General features: G+C 49.8%; 11 protein-coding genes across 11 annotated transcripts; 4 read left to right on the top strand and 7 right to left on the bottom strand.

Moving 5' to 3' along the window:
- Positions 1 to 223: 223 nt before the first annotated feature.
- STEHIDRAFT_40293 (uncharacterized protein) lies at positions 224 to 766 on the bottom strand (the record flags this gene model as incomplete). The annotated part of the gene is made up of 1 exon (XM_007311584.1): positions 224 to 766. A coding segment is annotated over one exon (543 nt), but the record flags the coding sequence as incomplete, so codon positions are not given.
- Positions 758 to 1,891, bottom strand: STEHIDRAFT_69756 (uncharacterized protein; the record flags this gene model as incomplete). Its single annotated transcript, XM_007311586.1, has 2 exons — positions 758 to 1,346; positions 1,392 to 1,891. Coding segments are annotated over 2 exons (1,089 nt in total), but the record flags the coding sequence as incomplete, so codon positions are not given.
- Positions 1,892 to 2,587: 696 nt separating this feature from the next.
- On the bottom strand, positions 2,588 to 3,838 carry STEHIDRAFT_35865 (uncharacterized protein; the record flags this gene model as incomplete). The annotated part of the gene is made up of 3 exons (XM_007311581.1): positions 2,588 to 3,156; positions 3,394 to 3,647; positions 3,705 to 3,838. Coding segments are annotated over 3 exons (957 nt in total), but the record flags the coding sequence as incomplete, so codon positions are not given.
- A 60-nt stretch (positions 3,839 to 3,898) lies between these two features.
- Positions 3,899 to 4,561, bottom strand: STEHIDRAFT_38788 (uncharacterized protein; the record flags this gene model as incomplete). The annotated part of the gene is made up of 1 exon (XM_007311583.1): positions 3,899 to 4,561. A coding segment is annotated over one exon (663 nt), but the record flags the coding sequence as incomplete, so codon positions are not given.
- A 27-nt stretch (positions 4,562 to 4,588) lies between these two features.
- Positions 4,589 to 5,194, bottom strand: STEHIDRAFT_43667 (uncharacterized protein; the record flags this gene model as incomplete). Its single annotated transcript, XM_007311585.1, has 1 exon — positions 4,589 to 5,194. A coding segment is annotated over one exon (606 nt), but the record flags the coding sequence as incomplete, so codon positions are not given.
- STEHIDRAFT_38195 (uncharacterized protein) lies at positions 5,180 to 5,824 on the bottom strand (the record flags this gene model as incomplete). Its single annotated transcript, XM_007311582.1, has 1 exon — positions 5,180 to 5,824. A coding segment is annotated over one exon (645 nt), but the record flags the coding sequence as incomplete, so codon positions are not given.
- Positions 5,825 to 8,614: 2,790 nt separating this feature from the next.
- On the top strand, positions 8,615 to 10,354 carry STEHIDRAFT_116682 (uncharacterized protein; the record flags this gene model as incomplete). The annotated part of the gene is made up of 1 exon (XM_007311602.1): positions 8,615 to 10,354. One exon carries the CDS (start codon positions 8,615 to 8,617, stop codon positions 10,352 to 10,354), a length of 1,740 nt encoding a protein of 579 aa, XP_007311664.1.
- Positions 10,355 to 10,779: 425 nt separating this feature from the next.
- STEHIDRAFT_163871 (uncharacterized protein) lies at positions 10,780 to 14,337 on the bottom strand (the record flags this gene model as incomplete). Its single annotated transcript, XM_007311601.1, has 20 exons — positions 10,780 to 11,042; positions 11,098 to 11,286; positions 11,336 to 11,703; positions 11,769 to 11,867; positions 11,924 to 12,016; positions 12,077 to 12,112; positions 12,167 to 12,229; positions 12,288 to 12,331; positions 12,414 to 12,605; positions 12,657 to 12,746; positions 12,805 to 12,906; positions 12,985 to 13,192; positions 13,261 to 13,284; positions 13,349 to 13,447; positions 13,507 to 13,596; positions 13,680 to 13,778; positions 13,845 to 13,970; positions 14,021 to 14,062; positions 14,112 to 14,168; positions 14,231 to 14,337. The coding sequence occupies 20 exons, from the start codon at positions 14,335 to 14,337 to the stop codon at positions 10,780 to 10,782; spliced, it is 2,391 nt and encodes a 796-aa protein (XP_007311663.1).
- Positions 14,338 to 15,280: 943 nt separating this feature from the next.
- Positions 15,281 to 16,676, top strand: STEHIDRAFT_163870 (uncharacterized protein; the record flags this gene model as incomplete). The annotated part of the gene is made up of 6 exons (XM_007311600.1): positions 15,281 to 15,329; positions 15,404 to 15,480; positions 15,544 to 15,701; positions 15,768 to 16,124; positions 16,178 to 16,328; positions 16,386 to 16,676. The coding sequence occupies 6 exons, from the start codon at positions 15,281 to 15,283 to the stop codon at positions 16,674 to 16,676; spliced, it is 1,083 nt and encodes a 360-aa protein (XP_007311662.1).
- A 463-nt stretch (positions 16,677 to 17,139) lies between these two features.
- STEHIDRAFT_116679 (uncharacterized protein) lies at positions 17,140 to 18,098 on the top strand (the record flags this gene model as incomplete). The annotated part of the gene is made up of 5 exons (XM_007311599.1): positions 17,140 to 17,155; positions 17,217 to 17,469; positions 17,515 to 17,740; positions 17,799 to 17,984; positions 18,060 to 18,098. The coding sequence occupies 5 exons, from the start codon at positions 17,140 to 17,142 to the stop codon at positions 18,096 to 18,098; spliced, it is 720 nt and encodes a 239-aa protein (XP_007311661.1).
- A 3,321-nt stretch (positions 18,099 to 21,419) lies between these two features.
- Positions 21,420 to 21,652, top strand: STEHIDRAFT_30167 (DUF1752-domain-containing protein; the record flags this gene model as incomplete). Its single annotated transcript, XM_007311580.1, has 2 exons — positions 21,420 to 21,513; positions 21,576 to 21,652. Coding segments are annotated over 2 exons (171 nt in total), but the record flags the coding sequence as incomplete, so codon positions are not given.
- Positions 21,653 to 23,498: the final 1,846 nt, after the last annotated feature.

Below are 23,498 nucleotides of genomic sequence, written 5' to 3'. Positions count from 1 at the left end.
TGAAAAGCAAAGACAACAAGTTTCGTCTTCTCACCTCTTGGCCACAGTGGCTACACGAGTCTATGCGGACGACTCTCCCAGAACTTACCTGTAGCAATAGCTCACAAAGGGCAGATACCGACGTGCCCGTGACGCCGTCCATTGGAAAGTTGGTTATGTTAATCCTATTTGCTGAACGCTGCAACTCTACCTTTGCGAACTGTGGCTCAGACGGATGTCTTGCCCAGCCATCCGTCAGGAGCCTCAAATGATCATTTGAATTAGCAACCTCATCCAGCCACATTCGACTGTTTGTTGAATATATAAGGTGCAATATGCTCAGTAGAGCATCGTATGCACATGACCAAGAGGCCGCATCCCAGCGCAAACCTATGGGCTGAGGCAAACTGTTCAACTGATTTCTGAATCTCCTGTTGTTGAACGGATCACTATGTGTAGTTGACAGCGTAGAAGTACCATGAGCCGGTACGTAGTTCACTGCACGGTCTTCAGCAGAGGATCCTTGTTTTTTTGTGGTGTTATGCCTGTTTGCAACCATTTGCCACTTAGATGATGGTTCGATGACGGTCAGACCAAGAGGATCTACTTTGGACCATCTGATGGCCCGATGGACATTTGGTGGGCACCATTCGACGCCCTTCCACTGCTGGAATGACCGTATCAATGCAGTCCTTGTGTCTCCCTGAACGCTATCCGGTAGTATACCTTCAAATCGTAGAGTGGTTATGGCGTTTAAAAGCTCTAGCTGTTGGAATTCTCTGCGCAATTGCTCAGACAGCTTGCCTTTGGCCATAGACTGCGGAATCGGACGAACCAGTATTGTGCTACTCCAAGACGTTCCTCTGGATAGACAGGTATACAGAGATTGATGGCTTCGACACTCGCCAGGATCAAAAGGATTGTGTACACGACTACGCCCTTGACTCCCATAATCAGTCATACCGAAGTTCAGTACTACCGGAATCTGTGTGCGTGATAGCCTAACCTCAGTATCATCCGTTAATTTAACAGCAATGGACTTTGTGTACGCCGTCACAGGAACCACATTGTCAGGCAAACCTTTGACACGCACGGTACTAGCAGTAAGTTTCAACTTCACAAACAGTGTATCCAACGTTTGTTTACCTCTGCCAATTTCCCGAGCATTCCACCCAACCACAAAACCTTCAGCCCCGTTAGTAACACCCGCTTCTGTAGCTTCGTTGTGTTTTATCAGAACAGGCATGCCCAAGCAGATCCTCAAGCAACCGGGATGATGCTCTGATCTAGCGGGATGCACGGCCCATAGTTTCTCCTGCATTTTTTGCTCCACCACATCACTAGTTCGGAGCACGTCGATGGTTGACCTTTTGACCTTCTTTTTTGTATCTAGGCCGTCATCCGCACTGGACCACCTGTCCAAAGAGTAAAATACATCCAGTGCGTGATTGTTGTCCCTTGCAAAGGCTGGCGCACCCATATCGTTGATCTTATCTCTAGAGGCATTCCAGGCAGTGATAATTGAAGCATATTTGACATCCGAATCAGACATACGGGGCTGCCCTGGCCCTCGACCTGCAATCTTACTGTTCATCCACGCAATCTGCTCGTCTGAGCAAGCACAATGTCTCAAATCCATAAGTATCTGTCTAAAGTAAAGATCTTCCTCGGAAGAGCCCTGCTGTCTCATATTCTGGGTTAACAAAACAACCGTTGTGAACGTGTGCCACAGCGCCTTTCCCATGCTGGTGCGCTGCAGTTGTACTGAATTTACTTTATGAATAGTGGAACCTACAGCATGACTGTACAAGGGATAACCAGCCGACGAAGGTGGTAACTGTGCGAAGTCACCGGATGCAACGACGTTTCGACCTCCAAAGGCCAGTTCAGACACGTCCAGAGACAATGACATCTGCGCTGACATATTGTAGAACTGTAGGCAGTCAATCATGGAGATCTCATCGACAAACATGTAGGAAACATATTGTAAGCGCTCTCGGACTTTTTGAAGCGACCGTTGAGTCTGAGATGGATTTGAGCCTGCAAAGCCTAATAGCGAGTGATATGTGGATCCTCCTACCAAAGTAGCAGCTGCAGCAGTCGGTGCGACTACGACGAAAGCGTAGCTCTCTTGTCTATCATCAAAGAACGCCATCAAAGCTTTTATAACCTGCGATTTCCCAGTACCTGCCATACCACCAAGATACATACGCAGCTGTTGCCCAGACGGGTGGGAAGCATGCTGTGCAACAATTCGAAACGCACGTTCTTGTTCCACATTTAAAGAGAATTTACTCACGATACTACAAACAGACTCTTTACTTTTGGGCGAACCTGACCGGAAGTCCTTAGTCAAGTAGGACTCGTCAACTTCAACCACGGAGTCTACGTGCTGCTTGGCGATGACGGGTATCGTACCATTCCGGATGGCATCTTTGGCCTGTTTCAAGCGAAGGGCTAATATGGCTTCTTTGGTAGCTTGCAGCTCGGCTTTCCACTCAGGCTTGCTACGCAACGAACCATTTACAAGACTGAGGTGTTCGGTAGTCGACTCTGATGAGACGCCTACACCGTTATGCACGTCGTCCTCACCATGCTTGCTGTTAGAATCCAACCAACCTACCGCCTGTAACGTCGCAGAAATGGTGTTCATCTTCTCAAGATCATCCAACCAACACTTTCCCTCGTGTCCTTCTAAAGCCTGTAATCGCTCTTCAGTGGTAAGTAAAGACATTATCTCGGTGAGTGTGCCATCCTCCATGAGATCAGCTGCAGAGCGATCATCCATGCCATCCTGGAATTTTTTTATGGCTGGATGGCCTTGTTTCAATTGAGCATTGTAATCGTCACGCGCGTCATTACACTCATATTTGACATGCATGTTCATCATGAAACGAACGTCTCTATCGGTCCAAGAATGACTGTCAAAGGCTTGCTGCCATGTCTGATCGACTCTTTTGAGATCTCGAGCAGACCTCCAGGGTTTAAAGAAGGCCAACATGGTCATGCAATACTCTTCCGTATTACCTCTGTCCCTTCTCGGTAAGGAACCCCCGCTTAGATTGAGTACAACGTCAATGCTATCCGGAGCTATGTTGATATGATGTGTCATAAATTGAGCGTGCTCTTGGAGGAAGAGTAGTTGAGTTGCTTCATGAACTGGGGTGACGGAGTTGGCTTGCATCGTTTCTTCTATGCGCCTCTTTCTTCCATGGTGATTTGTCTCTGGGATAGGCAAGGATGGCTTTGGAGATGCGGATCGACCGTTGCCAGCACTTTTACATTCCGATTTGGCGTAATTGTCAATTGCCAAACTATCAGAGGCATCTTCAGAATCAGAGACAGACATAGAATTGGCATCCGAATCTGGGTCGGTGCTCGATTCGTAAATAGTTTGCGAGTGCGTAACCAAACAGTCATCTAATGTATCATTGCCCAAGCAGGGTACTTGTTTATCTGCCCGATCAGCACCGAATATAGGGACGTATCCGTGGACAGTGCTAGATGCATTCTTCCTCTCTTGTCGCATTTTGTTACTGGACTTGCACTTATTTGAGCGACGCCACCAATCCCAAAGTGACATAGGGCCACATGCCTGTGGACGAAGGCAATAGTCTTGTACCCGATCAACAGGCACGATGGAGTCATCAACATTAACGAGTACAAATCTCTCTTCATCCAGGTCCTCCTTCATATTGGTGACATTCCAAGCTTCCTTCACGAACTGAATGTGCTGATACCAATAAACGGTGACGATATCATGACTACAGTATACATCCGGATGCCCGAGAAGGTGCATACACGCCATCGGACCACCTATTGATGACTTGGAAGTCAAAGCGTTCACCATCTTCACCAAAAGCAATCTAGCATCTGCACGCTGTTTGATATTCCCTCCTATTACTTCAGACTGAGCACCCAACACGGCGCGTACTGTTTCAAACAATACATGCATCTGAAGCTGAGGCTTGGTGACGTAGTCAGTGACATATGCGATTACAGCTTTGATAGCTGTCCCAGACAAAAGACTGGTAACGTCGGTGTTCGACCTCAAGATATAGGTAAGCACAGAAGAAAATGTATTCATCCACGCCTCACCCTTCTTTAAATTCAGGTAACCTGTATCAGGGTCCACTGTCGTCTCAGCACGTACTTCTCGAGGGTACCGGGCCTTGCATGTGCCATGCTTGTTAGAGAGACAGTGACTACCACATTCGTGACGGTTAGTCCTCCACAGCAACTCGTTGACTGTTGATCTAAACGACGCCCACCACACGGACGTTTTCTCACATACAAAGCAAATAATAGAGCAGTCCTGTTCCCGATGTAACGTACATCGCTTTGGAGGAGGCGTGGCCAAAGTCTCGGTAGGGGGGACGTATCTGGATCCTGCGGCCTTCGATACGGATTCTCTCTCGGCCACCTCTAACGCGATATCACGCATGCTTTTACCATCAAAAAACTCGCCCATATGCACAGACTCCAGATACTGCACAAGCTCCTGCTGAAAGGTTGAGCCTACCTCTAATATTCGGTCACGAATCTCCTGGGGTGTGAGAGCGCTGGCGATCCACAACAATATGTGGAGATGCAAGGTGAGTCTACCCTGTTGTTCCACCGTACCATAAAATCCAGCCGTTCTACCAAAAATACCGTCATGACCTGACCCATGTCCTAGCACATGTTTGATGAATAAAGATACAACAATATTGAAAAACCTTGCACTGGCGACCGGGTTTCGGCCAACCATTCGAACCTTGTCCGACGGATCCAGCAAGTCTACTTTGAATTGGTCTTTTCCCTCCGGTGAGGCAAACATCAAACAGAGAGGACTGTTTTGATCAGCTGGAGCTATGGTAATGAACCAACTAGGTGCGCCAAGGTGAGTTATCATAGACCAAGCCTCGTTCCTCTTCCATTTCTGTGTGGTCCTGGATCCTTTGACCTTGCCAGCTACATGATCAAGGTCGCTCAGCAGCCTATAACAGTCTTTCTCTGGTTGGCTGCTGTCATCACCGTAAGAGCCTTGCTTGAGTTTGTCAATCAATCCATCCAACACACCTAAGTCCAATGAGGCTACACGTCTTGACACCGACGCAAATATTTTTTTCTCCGATAGAAGATAACCACCAAGGGAAGCCTTCTTGATTTGCTCCTGATTGAACGCTACTAATGGGAACAGTGGGTCTAACTGAAACCGTTTGTCATGATACAGGAGCAACGCCCGCTTTCGAGCAGCATCTGGTACTCGCTGAATACCATTCTCATTGCCAATACCGCCCAAACCATACGGGAACAACCAAGGAAACATTTGTGGATACAACTGAGGGTTGTCATAAGTTGATTCGGGGTCCTCAGACCTACCTACACCAAGTGCTTTTCCACCACGACGCAAGTGTTTCAGTGACTCAGCCTTGAGAACATTGCTGGAAGCTCCTTCTATCTTATCCCCAGTCAGGCCATGAACGATGAAGTTGCATTGACCACTGTCGGTGGCTGACGGGTCTTCGGTCTGATGTAGTGCAAGATTCTCTGACGGATCAAAATCGGGTGCTTGAGTAAACTGAACGGAAACTGGCGGTACGTCCTCAGGATAATCATTGAGATTGTCATAGGATATCTCCAAGTCCTGATAATCGCAATGGTTGAGTTTCAACCACTCCAGCGCACGAGCCACCTTATTTTTATTGACCAACAGAGGTATACGGTCATGATCGTGCGTCGATGGACGGGAAGGGCCCATGAACACATATGCAAGAACCTCAGACAGCTCTGTTCGAGAGGGGGGTAACACTTTGTATACTTTTGGTACAGGCGTCTCAAAAAATACAGCATTACCCGTCATTTGGCTGAATCCAGATTTAGCAACCCGTGCTATGCAACGATTGGTTGTCACCCTACAAATGAGCATTTTCTCTGCCCAGCTGAGACCTTTCAGTTCGTCAGGAATCGCACCAATCCAATTACCGTTGACGAGAGCCAATTCAGGTATGCGACCTTCCCGAAGAGCGCCCAAGCAAACGTTGCAGACTCGATCACATGATTGTTCTACCACCGCCCCCTCCAGAGAGTCAAACGGACTATGAGCATGTTGGCGCTCCTGCCTGGTGACCACCATATTACCGGCATACAGCAGATTCTCATCGAAGATACCAGGGACGTACGGGGTTGACTGTGGGTGTGTCACGAGAAGGCCACACACTTTACACCCTTCCTCCAACCACATATCCGGTTGAATATCATGGACATATCCCTTTACAATGTCCTCTAGTAACCTTTTAGAAGGAGGCGTTGGAGGGAAAGGACTAGGTACTGGACTGGACGAAGAAGGGACAGATTTATTTGACACTGTCGGTCTGACAGCACGACCGGATAAGTCCTTTAGTCTCTTCCTGGGCTCAGACTTTGACGCAGATGCCTCAGATTCAGGTAACAACTTGAACACCAGACAACAAGAAGGACAATGTAGACAATCAAGGTGATTCGGAAGAGATAACCTCAGTGAATCCACAGAAGAACCTCGCTTGGGATCCACTCCGTGCCTACGAATGACACCCTCTAGGGTAGGCCTACTCTCTCTCGAAATCAAGGATAGAACAGGTAGAGTCACGATGAACTCATCCAAATTATAGTCATGGGTGACGATGCTACGTTCAACCTGAAGCATAAAAATCGCTTTACGGTCTCCTCCACACCGAACGGGAAAGAGTGCATGGGGCTCAAGGTCGGAAACAACGTACGATATTCTTGGACGACCACCACCAGGGCCACCTCCGACACGATTGCCTATATCACTGTTATTTAACTGGGAATTCACTAGGACTGCACTGGGACACTGGTTATTACACTGGTATATCACTAATACGCGACGGATAGCCAGAACAAGGCTGACCGAGGCAAATGCATACATGGCGACCTAAGAACACATGTGAGCTTCAAATATAATCAGACACAAAGGCAGGATTTACAACACATACATGGAGAGACAGATACTTGACGTAGAGAAAAGGTAAACGTGGTACAGCAACACGGAGCGGTGCGACAGTCTTCAATAGTAGAGAACATAACCAGTCAGTAAATACCATAACAACGTAGGCAAAGAGAACATACCGCGATGACGAGGAGAAATAGTATGAATTTGCGACAAGAAAGGCGGGCACAGGACTCAAGGCGAAGCTGGAAAGCAGACGCAGACATGGCTGCCAGGTGGAAAGACGCAGAACAGAGTTGACAACGAGAGAGATAAATAGATAAGAGCACAGCTTTGGCTCCTTTTATGCAGACCGATACATCGGATTCTAGGGAAGATGGTTTCCATGCACACACCCGATGCAGAGACCGGCCAGCAATATGGGGCGTCGAAAAAGGAGAAAGAAGACAAGACAGAGAAATTTGAAATAATGAGAAAACGCCAGCATGGCTACAATACGCACGCCACCCGACGGTCCCGGCCACGCAGAACCAGTTTGCCACGTAAGCAGGCTTTGCTTACAACTTTTATGTGCCCTCTTCAAATCCAACCTGACCAACGCGCCGTATCATCCAACGTTCATTTCCAGTCGGTGCGTCATTCCGGCAGGAAAACAGGCAGAATACACATAAAAGAAAGCCAAGACCGGATGAATACCAAACAGTATCGCACGCTGACAAAGTATCGACGATGGACAGCCAGCACTCAAAGGGAGGGAGCCCAGACGACATAGATCAGGTGAGTGGATGGATGTGAGTCACAGACTTATAGGCAAGTGAACTACTAGCCATGACAGTAGAATAATGCTCCGTTGCTCCGCACACTGTATATCCAAATGAACGAACAGCATGGTACAGTCGAGAACGGTGTACAACAGACAGTAGAGGCACTCCATCGACGACTGCATATTTCCTATAAAGTAGTATTCCACCGCGTTTATTATTGTGCACAGACACATAATGTTGACGTGGCATCGAAAGAGACGGCGTACAGTAAGAGATTTAAAGAACACCAGAGGATAATGTCATATGGCTAAGGTGAGCGTTGTTGCTATAAGAATAAGGGGTCAAAATCTGAAGCAAATACTAATCGGCAGACCTCAAGGTAGAAGTAGGATGGACGCACTCACTGTATAGCACAGAACAAAATAAATTGCACGAGTTGAGAGACACAATGGCCACGGATATGCATCACAGCAAGGACCGGAGGATATCATAATAAGAAAGGCAAGTGAGAGGATGGCGACCTTTTATGCCAGGCAAGCGTCATGTAGAATACCTCAGTGGTTGACAAAGGTGAATGCACAAGTCACACAGAGTTCGGTATTTCAGCCCAATATACAGGCGGAATATACCAAGTCGCAGGATACCTCCGAGACAAGAAGAAATCGATAAGAAATATACGTTCAGAACGAGGTGAGTAGACCGACACATGAACAATATTAATCCGCAGTATGTCACAGCAGAATAAACCGCAGAAGCATAGACCGAGTACAAGCTTGTATATAGGCAGAAGTACAGATATTCGTTAACACACCGTAACCGGAACCCCATAATGCTGAACGGAAATTTCCGGATCCGACCACAGGAACCGGGGCCACACGCGTTATTCCACAAACTGTGAATGCGCCACAAACCGTACCAGACCAAAGACCCCCAACACAATATGTCCATCACGATGAGCACCCTACCTCCGTTCCATAATCTGACCGACGATATCGTTGACCATATACTGAAGACTCTGTTCTGCTCGATAATGCAGGATTTTACGCGGAGCGGGACGCTCTGGAAACTGTCACCCAACGCGTGGACGAAGACACTACGCGTATTGTATGACAAGTTCTTTAGACTCCGCCTGATATGCAAGAATATGAACGAACGGATCACATACCACGGCATACTCTGGACAATACTCCCACTCGGGCAGATGGACCAGCTAGACGTCCAACGATCGCTCAAGTACTCCAAGAACTGCCCACTCACAGTGCTGCTGAGCGATGCTCGATCGCGTAGCAACTTCGACATACTCCTTCACTCTTCCCAACACAAGAATCGAGTTCAGACACTGTACATCGATCTAATGGCGTCCGAATGGCCGGGTCTGTCCATGATCATGCAGCTGCATCAGTTCCCCGCGCTCGAAACGCTGTTCTTGAGTTCCAGAGGTATAGAGGAAGAGGAGGAGGACGAGGACGCCGTGATAGTAGCAAACGTAGGCGGGTGGGGTAACGCGCCGGCCAATATGGGTGGATGGGGTAACGCGACCGCCAACAACACATTCAACTGGGCTGTCGGCGGAGGGAACGGCGTAGTAGCGGCATTGCCGACTCATCCCACCGCAATACCCACCATCCCGCCACTGGTAGCGAGACGACACGGTACCCAACTCAGCTACAAAGTCGGTATCGCAAACCTCGCACACGTTTCCGCCAACGTGCTCTGTATCCGGGATCGGGCTTTCGCCTGGCAACACTTCACACCTCCCTACCGGCTCACCACACTGCAAGTACAAGCGGGTTACGAGTCTGGCGACGGGAGATTTCCTCTCAACATCGAGCATCTGGACCGCGCTATACGACCAATCACTACACTACGAGAGCTGCAACTATGGGACGTGGACGCGTACGGTCCCCATGGTCTACAGCCCATCACACAGTCCAACGTTCGATACATTGCCATCCGCGGTACTCATGGTTCCATAGCCGCCGTCAGCCACTACCTACGGTACTGTAATCCGCGCGTACTCATCATCGAAATAACGGACGAATTCTCTGGCAGCCATCACGCAGTATATACCGACATCCAATCAGCTGCGCAAACATTCACAGATCTCCATACGATATCATCCGTCGGCGTATTCGTAACCATCTCCGAAACACCCGAGCACAACAACACAGTGGACTTGGTTCTGACCGCTGCAGACGGCAGCGTACTGTCTCTTCAAGTACCCTACAGCCATTCTCGCGCTCTTCACGCGATAATGCAGACTTGCGTACCCAAGGGCACCCGTTTGTCCTTTGAAATAACACCTGGCGACGAATACGGTGAAGTCACGAGCACCGTTTTCTTACGCTGTATCTCTCTCGACGCCTTCACATCCTACCATTTGCGAGTCGAGAGCCACCAGATCACCCCGATCCTTTCCACGCTCGAACATCATCGACCTCGCGAACCCGTCGGCTTTGTATGGCTACACGGAGAGAGCAGATGCGCTACGTGGGCACGCGTAGTAACAGATCATCAGCAATGGATACCGTATGTCAGAATAGCCGTCGTGTCCAAGTGCTCAACGACGAAGATCACACATGAGCCAAACTGGGTCGACTGGCAGAACAAACCACTGTTCTCGCCGTCGGTGACCAAGGCTCACACCCATCTGATGAGGATGATGAGGTACATGGAATAGGTAAGCACAAATTCAAACACATACCCCAAGTCGTTGAACAAGGAGGTTGGTAAACCACATCACTGACGAATACATGAACATTTTAGGATGTACGGAGGCGGGAGACACGAAGACAAGTCAAGGGACAAGTCCAGGGTAGATGGTATCACGTCATTTGTAAACGTTCTGTTGGATATGGGCACATGATATAGACGAGGGAGTTGGCCTGCGTGGGGCGCAGTATATATGAAGCAGAACAGCGCGACCAAGTTACACTCAGAGCAGCAAGGCCATGCGAGAAAAGACAAATTCATTGAGAGGCAGAGAATGACAACCGGTACACAAACTGGACCATATCGGATGGACAAGCAAGAACAAGTCCTCTATACCGTAGATCAGTAGGATACGAAAAATATAAAGGAACAAAAGGAGAAGTATAGTAGAACTCAGGCCTTTGGACCGTTGATCAACAGGTACACAGCGCGAATGTTAAAACCCAATCCGAAAGGCACATGCTCCTGAGCATCCGGTTTACGCCACTTGTTCACCCCATAACAGACGGCAACAAAGGATTGTTTGCGAAGTTCACCTCCTGAAATCTGAGGGCAAAGGTCTGCTCCAGCCTGAGAAAAGAAGTCGACCAGGGATGTCATGGTGGCAAAATCACCACGTCGAGGTTGAAAGAACCTGGTGCAGTCGAAAACAGGAACTATAAGAGAGTAAGCAACAAAGACAAGAATAAAAAAACTAAGGGAAAGGCTCACTCTTAGACGAGTAAGGTATGGAAGGAGGACCTTGGCCAACAAGCCCTCTGTTCGAAGACGTGGGTTGCCCAGGTGCAGGAGCGGTTCCGGATGATGCCGAGGAAACCGCCAACGCGTGCTTCGGAGGGACGTAGACCGGAAGGATAGAACCGTTCTGTTCTTCCTCCCATGCCTTCTTTATTTCCTCCGCTGTGGAACATTAGAAACAGGTAGATAGTAGACAACAGACGAAACTCACTAGGTTTTGCCCATTGACCCTGGAAAGATACGCCATTCAAATAGATGAAATGAGACAAGGCCCTCTCACCCAGAGCATTACCTATACAGGACAAGGTACGTTCCCATTCGCAGTGTAGGGGAAGGATAGTGATACTGTGTGTAGCAGAGGTAACGGCGACCCGGGGATGGAAGAGATGACTGTCCACAACGGAACCAAATGTGACACAAGATACCGGACCCATTGGCAATTCCTTGGTGGTAAGATTGTAGGTGATGGATGAGGTCGTATTGGCACGGACGGAGCCCAGTCGAGAGGGAGGGAACCTAGCTGGATTGATGAACTTCAGTCCTTCACATTGGGTGAAGGTAATGACGTCCTTCAGTAGGCTGGGATCAAGATCAAGTTGAACAAGATGGAATAGCAGAATGAAGCGGGTGATAAAGGCACACACCCGACGTTAATAGGCTTATCACCGTAGGTACCGTCAGACAACCAAGAGAGGGGCGTCAACATCACGCTGATACCGGCAGCAGACGCAATGTACGCCCGTCTGCCAACACCGGTAGTTAGAGACCGAGGATACAGATAATTGAGAGTTAAACTTACTTCAAGGGGTACAGGTCACGATAGGTATTGATCAGTTCCGGATCCATGTCGTTGAGATTGGTAACCTGGCAGGTACCGGTAGACGTGTTATTCCTTGAGAAGGACACGCAATTAGCAAAAGGATGTAGGATGAGATCAAGTAACAAAGCCAACCTGTGAGGACTGAGAGCACCTTGCTCTTTAATCGACCTATGGACGAGGATAAGGGCACATGGCAGAGAGTAAGTGAAAGGAGACACTGACCCAATATCCTTACGTTTCCCTTTGTCCAACTTGCCCGGGCTAGGGACGACTTTGGTGACGGAGCTGTGGCGTAATGAGTCAGGTGGGAATGAACAGAAATCTCAATACAGCAGAAACGCACCCAGAAGAGTTAACCTTGGTACTGGATGACGGACGAGACTTCGACTGTACAAGGGATGTGAGCACTTGAAAGCAGAAACAGGAAAACAACGAAATAAAGAACATAACAATAGATTCATCAACTCACCAGAGGCTTAGAAGCAGACGCACGCCCAGTAGTGCTTGGAGAAACTTGGACAGGAGTCTTGGTAGAACCTTTGGTTGGCGAAGGATTCAACCGGTTGGGACCAGCAGCGAGTCTAACAGGCGTGGACGGAGGTCTCTTAGAGGTACCGGCAGGTCCTCTAGGAGCAGTGTGGAGTTTCTTGGGTGTAGAAGGCTGGAAAAGTTTAGCAACAGATGACAGAAGAGGGACTATATCTAAACTTACTGTAGTTATTGTGCCCGAGGAACCACGAGCACGCGAACGGGGCGGTGACTCGTCTACAAACTCAACTTCGCTGTCTTCTTCTTCTTCTTCCTGTTTACCGGTCAATCTCGATACAAACGGGACACACGGGCGAAAAAAGTAAACGAACCGTATCCAGAACAACCGCCACACGAGTTTTCTTTTTCTTCTTTGGACTGGGTGGCTCGCTCGCAGGAGGCAAGGAGGCACCGTCACTACCAACGTCGTATTCCTAAGGCATGAACAAAATGTTTGTCAACGAAGACGTCAACAAGACAACAATCGATACTAATGCAACAAGATGCTTTACCTGATCATCTTGCACACATTCGTCAATAGCAACACCACGCACCCCGTCGTTATCATCGGATACATACTCTACTGCATCATCGGAAAGTACCGCAACAGCTTCGCTATCGGCGGACATGTCCTGTACATTGTAGTCGTCATCAAGGGGGGCGTCGTCGATGAAGTCTTGATCGGAGACGGTTGGCTCGTCGGGGTCGACATACTCCATCCTGCATCAATGAACACAAGGACGTCCAAATTAGAATAAGACCGTTTGTTCGAAACTAATACAACTTACTCATACTCAACTGTGTCAGATTGTCTGGCATATCGAGAAGTATAGTAAGAAACCGAACACGAGATGGAGAATTCAGGCAAATACGCACTCAGCAATGGCGGTATGACCGTCGACACTGACGTAACCATCCTCCGCCTCCGCCTCCGCCTCCGCCTCCGCCTCCGAGTCGGAGTCGTCTTCCATATCACTACGTGAAAACAAGGGATAATCAGAGCAAGACGAGGATAAGAACGGGCGACAACCTACCTGGCAGGCTCCTTCTTTGCAACAGCAACCGCACGAGTCGATTTTTTGCGAAGCCTAGGAGGTGTAACGGGTGCTACAGGTACGTCCACACTGCGGTCACCGTAAAACAGACACACGAACCATCAATCAAGGAGGCAGAAAAAGAACAAAAGGAAGAAACAAGATGTACGGACCGTACAACACGCTTAGTGATCGGAGATTTAACCGACACAGTCTTCTTCTTCTTGGGCGAGTGATTGGGCAACACAGGCGAGGCAGGCTCAGAGCCATCGCTACAACGGAAACAAACAATAGTCAGCAACGGAGGATGAAGGAAATCGACAGCAAAGGAGACACACCTAAGCACTACTTTCTTTCGCTTGCCGCTGGATCCGGCCGGATTTACAGCACTCGCGGGAGCCTTATCCGGGGTCGAGGCAACGGCTGCTTCAGAATCGCTGTCGGTTTCTACAATGGTGCGTTCACTGACGAAACAAATAAGAAGAGAACAGAAAGCATAATACACAGTACTTACTTTACATCGGACGGTAGAGGGCGAGACTTAGGAATGGATATACTAGACCTACAATTTTAGCGTGAAGCATGGAAAGACACTGACAACTCACACGTGAGCGGGCTTGACACCGTCATCAACACCGGCAGCGGCCTTGGCGGATAGTGTCCTGGATTATAAAGGAATTAACAAACAAGAAGATGCAGCACAAAGAAAGGTAAGAAAACGAACAACTTGCGAGAAGACCTGGTAGGCTTTACGGAACCAGGGCCACTGGCATCGGAGCGCTTACTGGGAGGTCCAGCACCCCCGGGAGTGGCTTTTCTGCGAGGCGCCATGGAGAAAGAAGGGCAGCGCAAAATCGGGGCGAAAAGCAAGTCGAGCCGTACGGATACCAAGGTATAAAAACAAAAATGATTACCTAGGGAGCTCGACAAATAATCTCAAGGACGGGTGGTGCGAGTGGAAGAGAAGCTAGCAGGAAGAAAGATAAGGGACCAGTAGAAAAGCCAAGTAGAAAAAGAAGTGCACAGATAAGTGCACATACAAATAACGAGCGGATAAGGACCGCCCATCAGGCATTATGAATTATAGGATGGTCACCGGGCAGGAGGAGAGGCTGAAAGAAAGGGACACAGATACAATACCGCCAAGAAGACGTTGCCCAGAAACGAAGCGCGGTGGATCGGCTCATGGCTGGCACAGGACACGAAGAGAACGCGCGCAGAGTAACGTCTATAACAAATGCCAGACACCGAAGCCATGAACAGGCCAGGGACACCGAAATAGGACGTTCAGGAGTGTGTTCGGATCAGACGGAAGCGGAGTTCAAACTGGACTCAGTTCGTGGAGCAAGCGAATATAAATACCCGTAGAGAACAACAGAAGATATCAGCGCATCGTACACGACAGCTGAACAAATAGTAGCAGCCAAGATGAGCCAACATTTACCCAAAGCCAAAGCAGCAGCAAGAAGTGGTCAGCAAAACCAAGGCCTGCATCAATAACGGTGGAGTAGGAAAGTGACAGGAATTTGACTGATGAAAAACAGCAAACGGAGAGGCACCAGAAGTTAAACACCAGCGAGATAAAGCTCAACCTGGAGTCTTCGAAATCGAAGCGGACGAAGTCACCAGCCACACAGCAAATATATCATTTCAAAGACAATACAGCCGAGGGCACCAGGCGGTACCGACGCCAACACCGCAAAAAACGCTAAGTCGGCCGCGTCTAAATAAGAAAGCAGAAGGGAGTAACGGGGAAACTCGAATGACGCCAGCCATGACCTCTACAGCCGGCTTGTTACGGTTCCTCAGTGTACCGGAGAACAGTTAGTATCGAGCAGTGCATGCATACCGGCATACCCTCTCACATATATTCTGACGCATCTACGCACCAAAACAGAAGCATACGCAAAGGAAGTAATTAGAAGAGTAACGGACGACTACGACAACACCCAGGACCTGGCTTCATACGGAAAGGTACGTCAGAGTTTAACAGATCGAAAAACGCAGAGAAGCACACTCACCGTCACGTTCTGTCAGAGAAACATACACGTCGAGAAAAAGAAAGACGGTCACTCGGCCATTCTGGTGGAAACCAACGTAGACGAGAACGACCAGCAAGAAACCATAGAACCGTCGTTTGTTCTGGCAGGCATACTGGTACAGAGCAACCTGCCGCCTATAAGAACACAGAACCAGTGAGTTATCAGCGCGGTCACTCCCAATAAAACCAAAAACTGACCGCGACGGCCGTTCATATATAGGATACCCGAAGTCGCCATGTCCGCCATGCAAGAGATATCCATTATCGCCGCTGACGACGAGACTTTATGCAATGTTATAACGGCTATAGAAGATATACACGCTCTGTTCGGTCTAGAGTTCCCGAGCGGGGCCTTGAAGCATACTAAGCGCGAATCGTTTGAAGGTCAACAAGGACTTACGTTCGGCACGCGCTACTTCACTCCGTCCCACGTCTGCAAAGGAGAGACCTCTGAGAACCTTCCCAAGGCGATCGACCCGTTTGGTCTACTAACCAAGGCGGTAGGGGGGAGAGGAAAGCACCTCCAAGACAATATGGTCAGATATCACCAGCACAAGATAAACGCGGCCAAATCAAAGTGAGCGTGAAGTGTATATCGCGAGAAGTATTAACACTAACGAGAGATTCAAGGTGGGCGAGAACCGAGCCGAGCAGATTCAGAGTCGGCCAGATTGTTCAACTCGAGGTATCGTTCCGTGTCGTGCCGACCAACGACAAGATGATGTATCGTATGGTGCCGTTGTTGCGGAGTATCGCACTTCTGGACAACGAACTCTACATGGTAAGCACATCATAGAACGACGGGGCGCGGAAGGAGCACTGACAATGAGGGACACAGGACTGGCTGAGCAGATTAAAGTCGACAAAGAGCATCACTACCCCCCGTACCCAGCTCAAGAGGAGCACTGCGTACGACACCGACGACGCGACTCCGTTCACCGCACCTCCAAGTAAGAGGATGAGGCAGGTGCCTACGGAGGATAATCAGTATGACGACACCAATCCGGAAGAGTTCGACGGGAACAACGCGGAGGCCGGAGCGCAGGATGATGACGAACCGAAAGAGTTGGACGGGAACAACGTGGAGGCCGGAGCGCGGGACGATGACGATCCGATGATCCACGGGTAGATCCTTTATAAAGAGCCATAGACATTTGAATTTGTGCCGTATACATTTACCCGAAAGGGAAACCCATAGCAGAAAGATACCAGATCTAGAAGGATGAATGACATTTGAGAGTGACGCATATCAACCGGTTGAACAACAAGAGGATTATACGGGCAAAAGCAAAGTACATTTAGGACAGAGAATGAGAACCATGCGTAACGACAACAACGAATCCTAGCCCAAAACCCGGAGCAGATGGCATCATTCCAGATAAGCAAACACAAAAGTCATGTGCAATCGCACAGAAACGAGAGATATGGCGGACCTATCAGAGACGGTCATTCATTGCAAAATGGGGCCTTCCTAGAAGTAAAGACGAACGTGCTCCCCTATCAAAGGACAACGTGCCGCTAGACTTTATAGATACAGGGACAAAGGAGATGGAGGACGACAGCAGAAAGCCCCACTGAATACGGGAGACACAATGTCGCTAATACAAGGTGAGCAAGACCATGAAATAGACGACGGAACAGAGGGAGCGAGGTTAACGACATAAAACAGACAAAGAGATAACCGTCGAGTTCGGAAACATCTACGACGGGAAAGAGAAAAAGGAGGCGTTTACCGGGGACATGATAGCCGTCCCCAGCGAAGATAGAGACCTAGCCACCTGGTTAACCGTCATCACGTTCTTCAACGAGGAAGAAGAGCACAGCGGCATATACGCTGACGTGGTGTACATCACCAAACCTCAAGTTTTAGTCACGGTGCGGGTGAAGGCAATGGTGGTGGGAACCAACCTTCGAGATTACAGGTAGGCCAAGATTATGTTGAACGGCACGAAAACTGACACGCGCAGTTCGTTGCCTTACAACACCGACAAAGACGAGCTAATCCAACTAAGCCACGGAGGACCCGTGGACGTCATGAGTTTCGCTAAACAACACAAGAGAGTGTACGACATACGCAAAGCGTGCTCCGACATCGCCAGCGGAAGACCAACCAAGACGTACCGCACCATAACAGCGGAAACCTGGGGCGACATGATATTTGTGCTGCGACGCCGGCCTCATAAAGACAGACAGGTGAGCAGCGAATACAGTACACAGATGACGATAACAAAACAACTCACCATTGATATAGCCAATGAGGGTGGAGAAGCTGATGGAGAACAGATTAGTGACTATAGAGCCTGATACTATAAGTATCGGAGATATAGTAGACATACCCGTTTGGATGGACTTGTGGTACGGACCCGTTGGTCTTAACGTGGATCCCTCTACGATCGCAACGTTTGACAGGGTAATCGTACTCGAAAGGGCCATCAAGGTGAGCTACAAATAAACAAAACGCGATCGCGTCTGATGATTAATATTTATTCAAGGTTTGACCAGCCATACCTAGTTCGTACACACCGAACATATAGCAGGTGGTGCAGCTTAGACGAACCGAGACGGAAAGCATAAGACAAGATAAAGTCCAGAATAGATACGAAATGCGTACGGCATTATTCCCGTAGTGATAGAATCAACCGAACGAGATGACGTCGAGTTACCGCATAAGCCGATACAGAAACCACAATGAATCCAAAAGAGTAGGCGGGTACTGAGCGCGTTAAGGCCTGAAAAGAGACAACTTGAGAGCCACAAGGATGAGATAAAATAAGTAAAAGGACTCAGCGTCAACCGATACGCGATGGTATCTAGGCATAATAAGTAGAGGCGAAGGCAGAGAATGTTATCCGTAGAACGCCAATCGTACTGAAAGCAAAGGCAGCGGGGAAGGATGTTCGAACCGGCGTAGACTGGCGACAAACATATCAACAAAGAAATAGACAGGGGGCAGGAGAACGTGAATTCGGAACGTGGACGTACAAGAGCTGGGTGTGCGAACGCACAAAGCGCCATCTAGTAAGTATCCCGAATTCTGAATATATCGGGCTGGGCGTCAATATCGGCAAGGTGTGGAGGGCGCACTACAGGCAGGACGAAGGTCGGTACACCATACACTAGCTATAACAAGATGGTGGGGAAGAGATGAGAGAGGGAAGGCTACGTGAGCCCATTGCATGACAGCGAACGTACAGAGGCCAAGGATAAAGATACAGAACAAACTATGACGGACCGATACGTGTAGGAATATGCGCCCACGCAGTCATTGAGGGACCCAAGAAACGACGGGGACGATTACGCGCCAAACACAGCGGAGAGGTTGGAGAGTAGACTGCCTGTGAGAAATGACGGAAAAAGCCATACACGAGGTAAAATGGGAGGCACAGACAGAGCGTAAGGAAGCCAGAGGGAGAGGAACGTACCGGGCCGAAGAACCAACTGCCAATGTGTACCACAAGTAACAGATCCCTCATTGTCATGACCGAGATAGAAACGCATCACAACCTTATGGAGTGAGAAACAAAAAGCGATGGTGATACGCACGGTGACACGCCAGAACTTCCCGGAAAACCACTAAAAGGTGAGTTGTGAGTTGGGTACGCCCGTCGACGGAGTTGAACTGGACGAGTAGAGAGGCCAGAAGCCGCACATCACACGAGAGGGATGGAAGGTCAAAGGAAAGAAAACAGGACCACATAGAATGAAGCAGGACATAGAGAATAAGTAGGTTAGAGACGCAAAGCAGACGAGAGGCAGTACGACGGTGAAAGACGAAGCGAAAGTGGCCCAATGGCGCGCGCCACTGAAAACCGTGTGAATTCTGCTCAAGAACCCAAATAAGGAAGTGGGGGGGTCAAGCTGAAAAGAAAGAAGCAAAGAAAATCAATTATACACGATTCATTCGTACCTCATGGAATCGTAATTGTAGGCGTGTTCAAGAGAGACGATCACTGGTTACAATAATTGTAACTGAAGGGTGCTTACAATGACTCTGTTACACCATTGTAAGCGCACCCGAGGACCGTCAGTTACATCAATGTATGTACGGTGGACTCTTGAAGACAACATACATCCTTGTAGGTGCCAGCTTTGTACCGACTCTGTAGGACTAAACAATATTGTAAGTACGAGTGGCGGTGGTCATGGATGCTCAAATCTCGGCTTTTGCTTGAAATTATGGCCATGCTCCATTAGAATAGCAATTTACTCATATGCTAACACATGCAAACTATCTGTAGAACCATTTTTCAGATTGCCAAATGGGTAGTAAGTGCGAGCAATAACACGTACGAGTATGGTGGTGGACACCACTTCGTGACAAGTCTTGACTCTCCGCGCGGATATGTTACTGCTCGACGAGATTTGCTCCGAGTCCTTAGCAAATGCAGGAAAACACTCCTAGGGGTGTAACGAACAGATTGGCCGGACCAGTTTTCCAAAATTCCAAAATTCGGTTTTCCCAAAATGGATTTGGCGGTTTTGATTACATAATACATCCATATATGGATGTGTGGCGACCAGCTAACCCTGTTGTTGATGTGGCGGGCAGCCAGACATTTTTCCTGATGCAATTGAAAGCTCAGATACACTTTCTCTGAGACTGACACCTAGATTCTATGGTAAAGCCTGTTGTTCAAACATATTTTCAATGTGTTAGGTAGGGTCTATGTCGGTGATCTCGAGTCGATTTGGCGGTTAAATTAGGGTTAGGGTTAGGAATATAGGATCACTTCGAAACAGCGGATTTGATCTGAAGTAGGGGTTACTTTCTTAGCAAAATTTTCTTCCCAGGTCGAGAAAAAAATATCTGTGGTTTGACATGAAGTGGTGTCCACCACCATACCACAGACCTTTTACACCGACCTGCCGGTGCCACCGCCACACATGCCACTGCCACATCACTGCCCACCGTCTATATCACTGAACTTCAGTGGAAACTCCATTTTTTTTATTGAGGCACATAGTTCAAGGTGGCTACCATGGATTTGAGGTATCAGTGAAGCTTTAGATTATATTTTAACACTCGCTCACTCCTTGGTCCCGGTGCCGTGATTGGTCCGATTCCTCCCCGGACGCCACTGTGGCCCTGACGTACAACCCATCATCTGATGTTGAGCTCAGCTCCTCATCGGTCTCATCACTTGATGGGGCGTCTTCATCGTGGTCCTCATTGATTCCTGTTATACCTGCTGGCGGTGCTCCCTCTGCATGGTCAGGTCCTTCTGTAGTATGGATGGCTGGCACAGGTGTAGCGGCACCGGGTAGCAGGAATGAGACAGGCTGAAGACGAGCGAGGTAGGGTGCAGTTTCAGGTGGCGGTCCGTAGTTGACCGTAGCTCACAAATATTTAGATACAGTTTGAGACCCCAGCGAGGCGACAACTCGAACGATAGTCCCGAACGATAGTGGACAAACAGGTACATCAGGAAAACCTCCCGGAACTATTGAATTTCCATATATGGTCTTTGGGGGTCGCCCCGCCAAAACCTCCCAAATTGGACAAGACTAAGGTCGGATTGGGTCGGTGATCGCGGGCCGGAAGTCAGGGGCGCTGGCGTGGGCTGGCTTCACTTTCGTTCGTCGCTCATACTCGAACCGTCAACAGCTGGACGACAGCCAAACCGTCGACCGCCCGCCTTTTGCTCGACGTCAACGACGACGACGACGACCATCAACGTCGCGAGCACTGGCTTTTTTCATCCCCTTTTCGAGCGCTCTTTGAAGCATCCAAAGGCTCGCGTCTCATCGACTACCGACGACGGACTTTCGAGCCCTCTGCGGCACCCCACTCGTCGGGATCTGCTTGTTTTCAATTCTCTTTTTGTGCGTTTCGTCGCTGTAATTTTACTATCACAACTTGGTATTGGGCTCGATGCTCGTGTCGTTCCCGTCGCCCGTGCTCTCTGTCGCGGCTGATGTCGTGAAAGACCTCGACGGAGGTGAAGCGCTTTCCGGACTTTGGCATAGTACGTCCTTCCGCCTCTTTTGTTTTCTTTCCATGTGATACTCATCGAATTCATTGCAAAAGTCTTCACGAAATGCAAAGATTCGTTGCAGGAAGGCGAACGGCTGGAGAACATCTCCTGGCGCCTTTGGTATCGCGAAGTTTCTCAATATCGCTCCTCCCTACCTTCGTCCCGGAGTCTGTCCCCCGAACCTATCGACCATAGCGTGAACGGCGTCGAGACACCGCTCTCTCCCATATCTCAGCAGGACGACGCCCGTTACTACGATGGTGAGTGCCATTCATTCCGTATCTTTCTTCGGTTCCCGTCCTCATCGTGTTCTTTGCCAGGTCCATACCTCACCTCTACCTCCACCAAGCGCGTCCCCTCGCCCTCCTCTCCGAATGGACGTGCCGGCGCATCATTCTCCGAGATTGACCATCGACTCTCGGTCTCTCCCGCGTCGAGCTACCGTCCATCGAGTATCCGCTCTAAGTCCAGCTCATCCGTCGGCCGCATCATCGTCGACATGCTCCCGGACAACAAGCTAGTCGGGCCTAATCACCAGCCCAGACCTTCCCGCGCCGCGTCCTCAATACCGCCACGACCCGATTCCACCTGCGTTGTCGTATCTCCCCTTCCCGCCATGCTGCTCTCACAACCTTCGCAATCTCCGCATGCTCCATTCACACCTCCCTCCGGATCGAACTCTATATCCACATCGTCTCTCTTCCCCCGCGTAGTCGTCGTGAACCCTACGCCACATCCCACACCTCCCGCTACACCAGCACCTCCTTCGCCTGTCACTCATTTCAACCCTCATTCCAATCCGATTCATCCCATCAAGGGCAGCTCTCCAACACTCCGACACCCACAGCCTCAATCGCAGGCACAGGCTCACTTACTACCTCCGCCTCATGTCTCCACCTCTGCTCGCCCTGCTCCTACCCTCGCCCACACACCTTTGTACCCTTCCCACTCGACACGCTCATCGCATCCGTCGCATTCTTCCCAGCCTTCGCACCCGCCATCAGGCTCAGCTTTGCTCTCGGGTTGGGACCCATCGTCGTCTGTCATCGCCCCATCGGCCTCCGCGACTCCATCCACCACGTCGCACTCTCATTCGCAATCCTCGCCATCAAACTCGAAATCGAGCGGTCCCAACGGTGCTACAAACAGCTTTCCCTTGGCCAATCCCCAGCCTCCGTTGGTCCCGGTTCCGTCGCCCAATCGATCGGCGCAGGCGGTTTCACGTGCGAACGGTCTGTTGTCCAGCTCGAAACCCAACGGCTTCGCGCCACCGCCACCTTTGAGCTTAAGCTTGAAGGCGAAACCGAGGGCTCTGGGATCGATCGAGAGAGGGGCAGGCACATGGCTTGGGATGATCGGGACTGGTGGAAGGAGTGCCAACGAGGATACGACGGGGACGGCGAGCGCTACTCTGAGACCTGCGGACAGGAGGTTCTTCCTACAACAGGCGGAGTCGCCGTCTCCTGAGCGGGCAAGTTTGGGAGGGACGTCCGTTACGACGACGACGACGGATAGGACCGGGATGACGGGGAGTACAGGACGGTCGGAACGAGAGAGGGTGAGAGAACGCGAAGCGGAGAGGGAGCGGGAGATGAACATAGAGAATGAGAAGCAGAGAAGGTTGGAGTTGGAGAGGGAGAAGGAGCGAGAGAGGGAACGTGAGAGAGAGAAGGAGAGGGAAAGAGAGGAGCAGGATCGTCGTCGTTCGACTCGCCCCGAACCGGAACCCGTTCCTCTTGCACCTCCACAGTCAAAACTACCCTCGTCCGACCGGCAGTCTCACTCACAATCCCAGCCCAAATCCCCCCTCCATCCCGAAATACAACCGCAGCCCCAACCGAGCTCGATAAACTCCAACGTCACCAGGGTCAGCATCAACTCGTCGTCCCGAAGACCTCAGCGTTCGCATACGACGGGCGTAGGCACCAAGCGAGGAAAGGATTCAGCTCTCGGTGCAGTGAGACACGCCCCCGTAC

Source organism: Stereum hirsutum (genome assembly GCF_000264905.1).
Source record: "Stereum hirsutum FP-91666 SS1 unplaced genomic scaffold STEHIscaffold_29, whole genome shotgun sequence".
NCBI classification, from domain to species: domain Eukaryota; kingdom Fungi; phylum Basidiomycota; class Agaricomycetes; order Russulales; family Stereaceae; genus Stereum; species Stereum hirsutum.
This window is presented reverse-complemented; position numbering and strand designations above follow the sequence as displayed.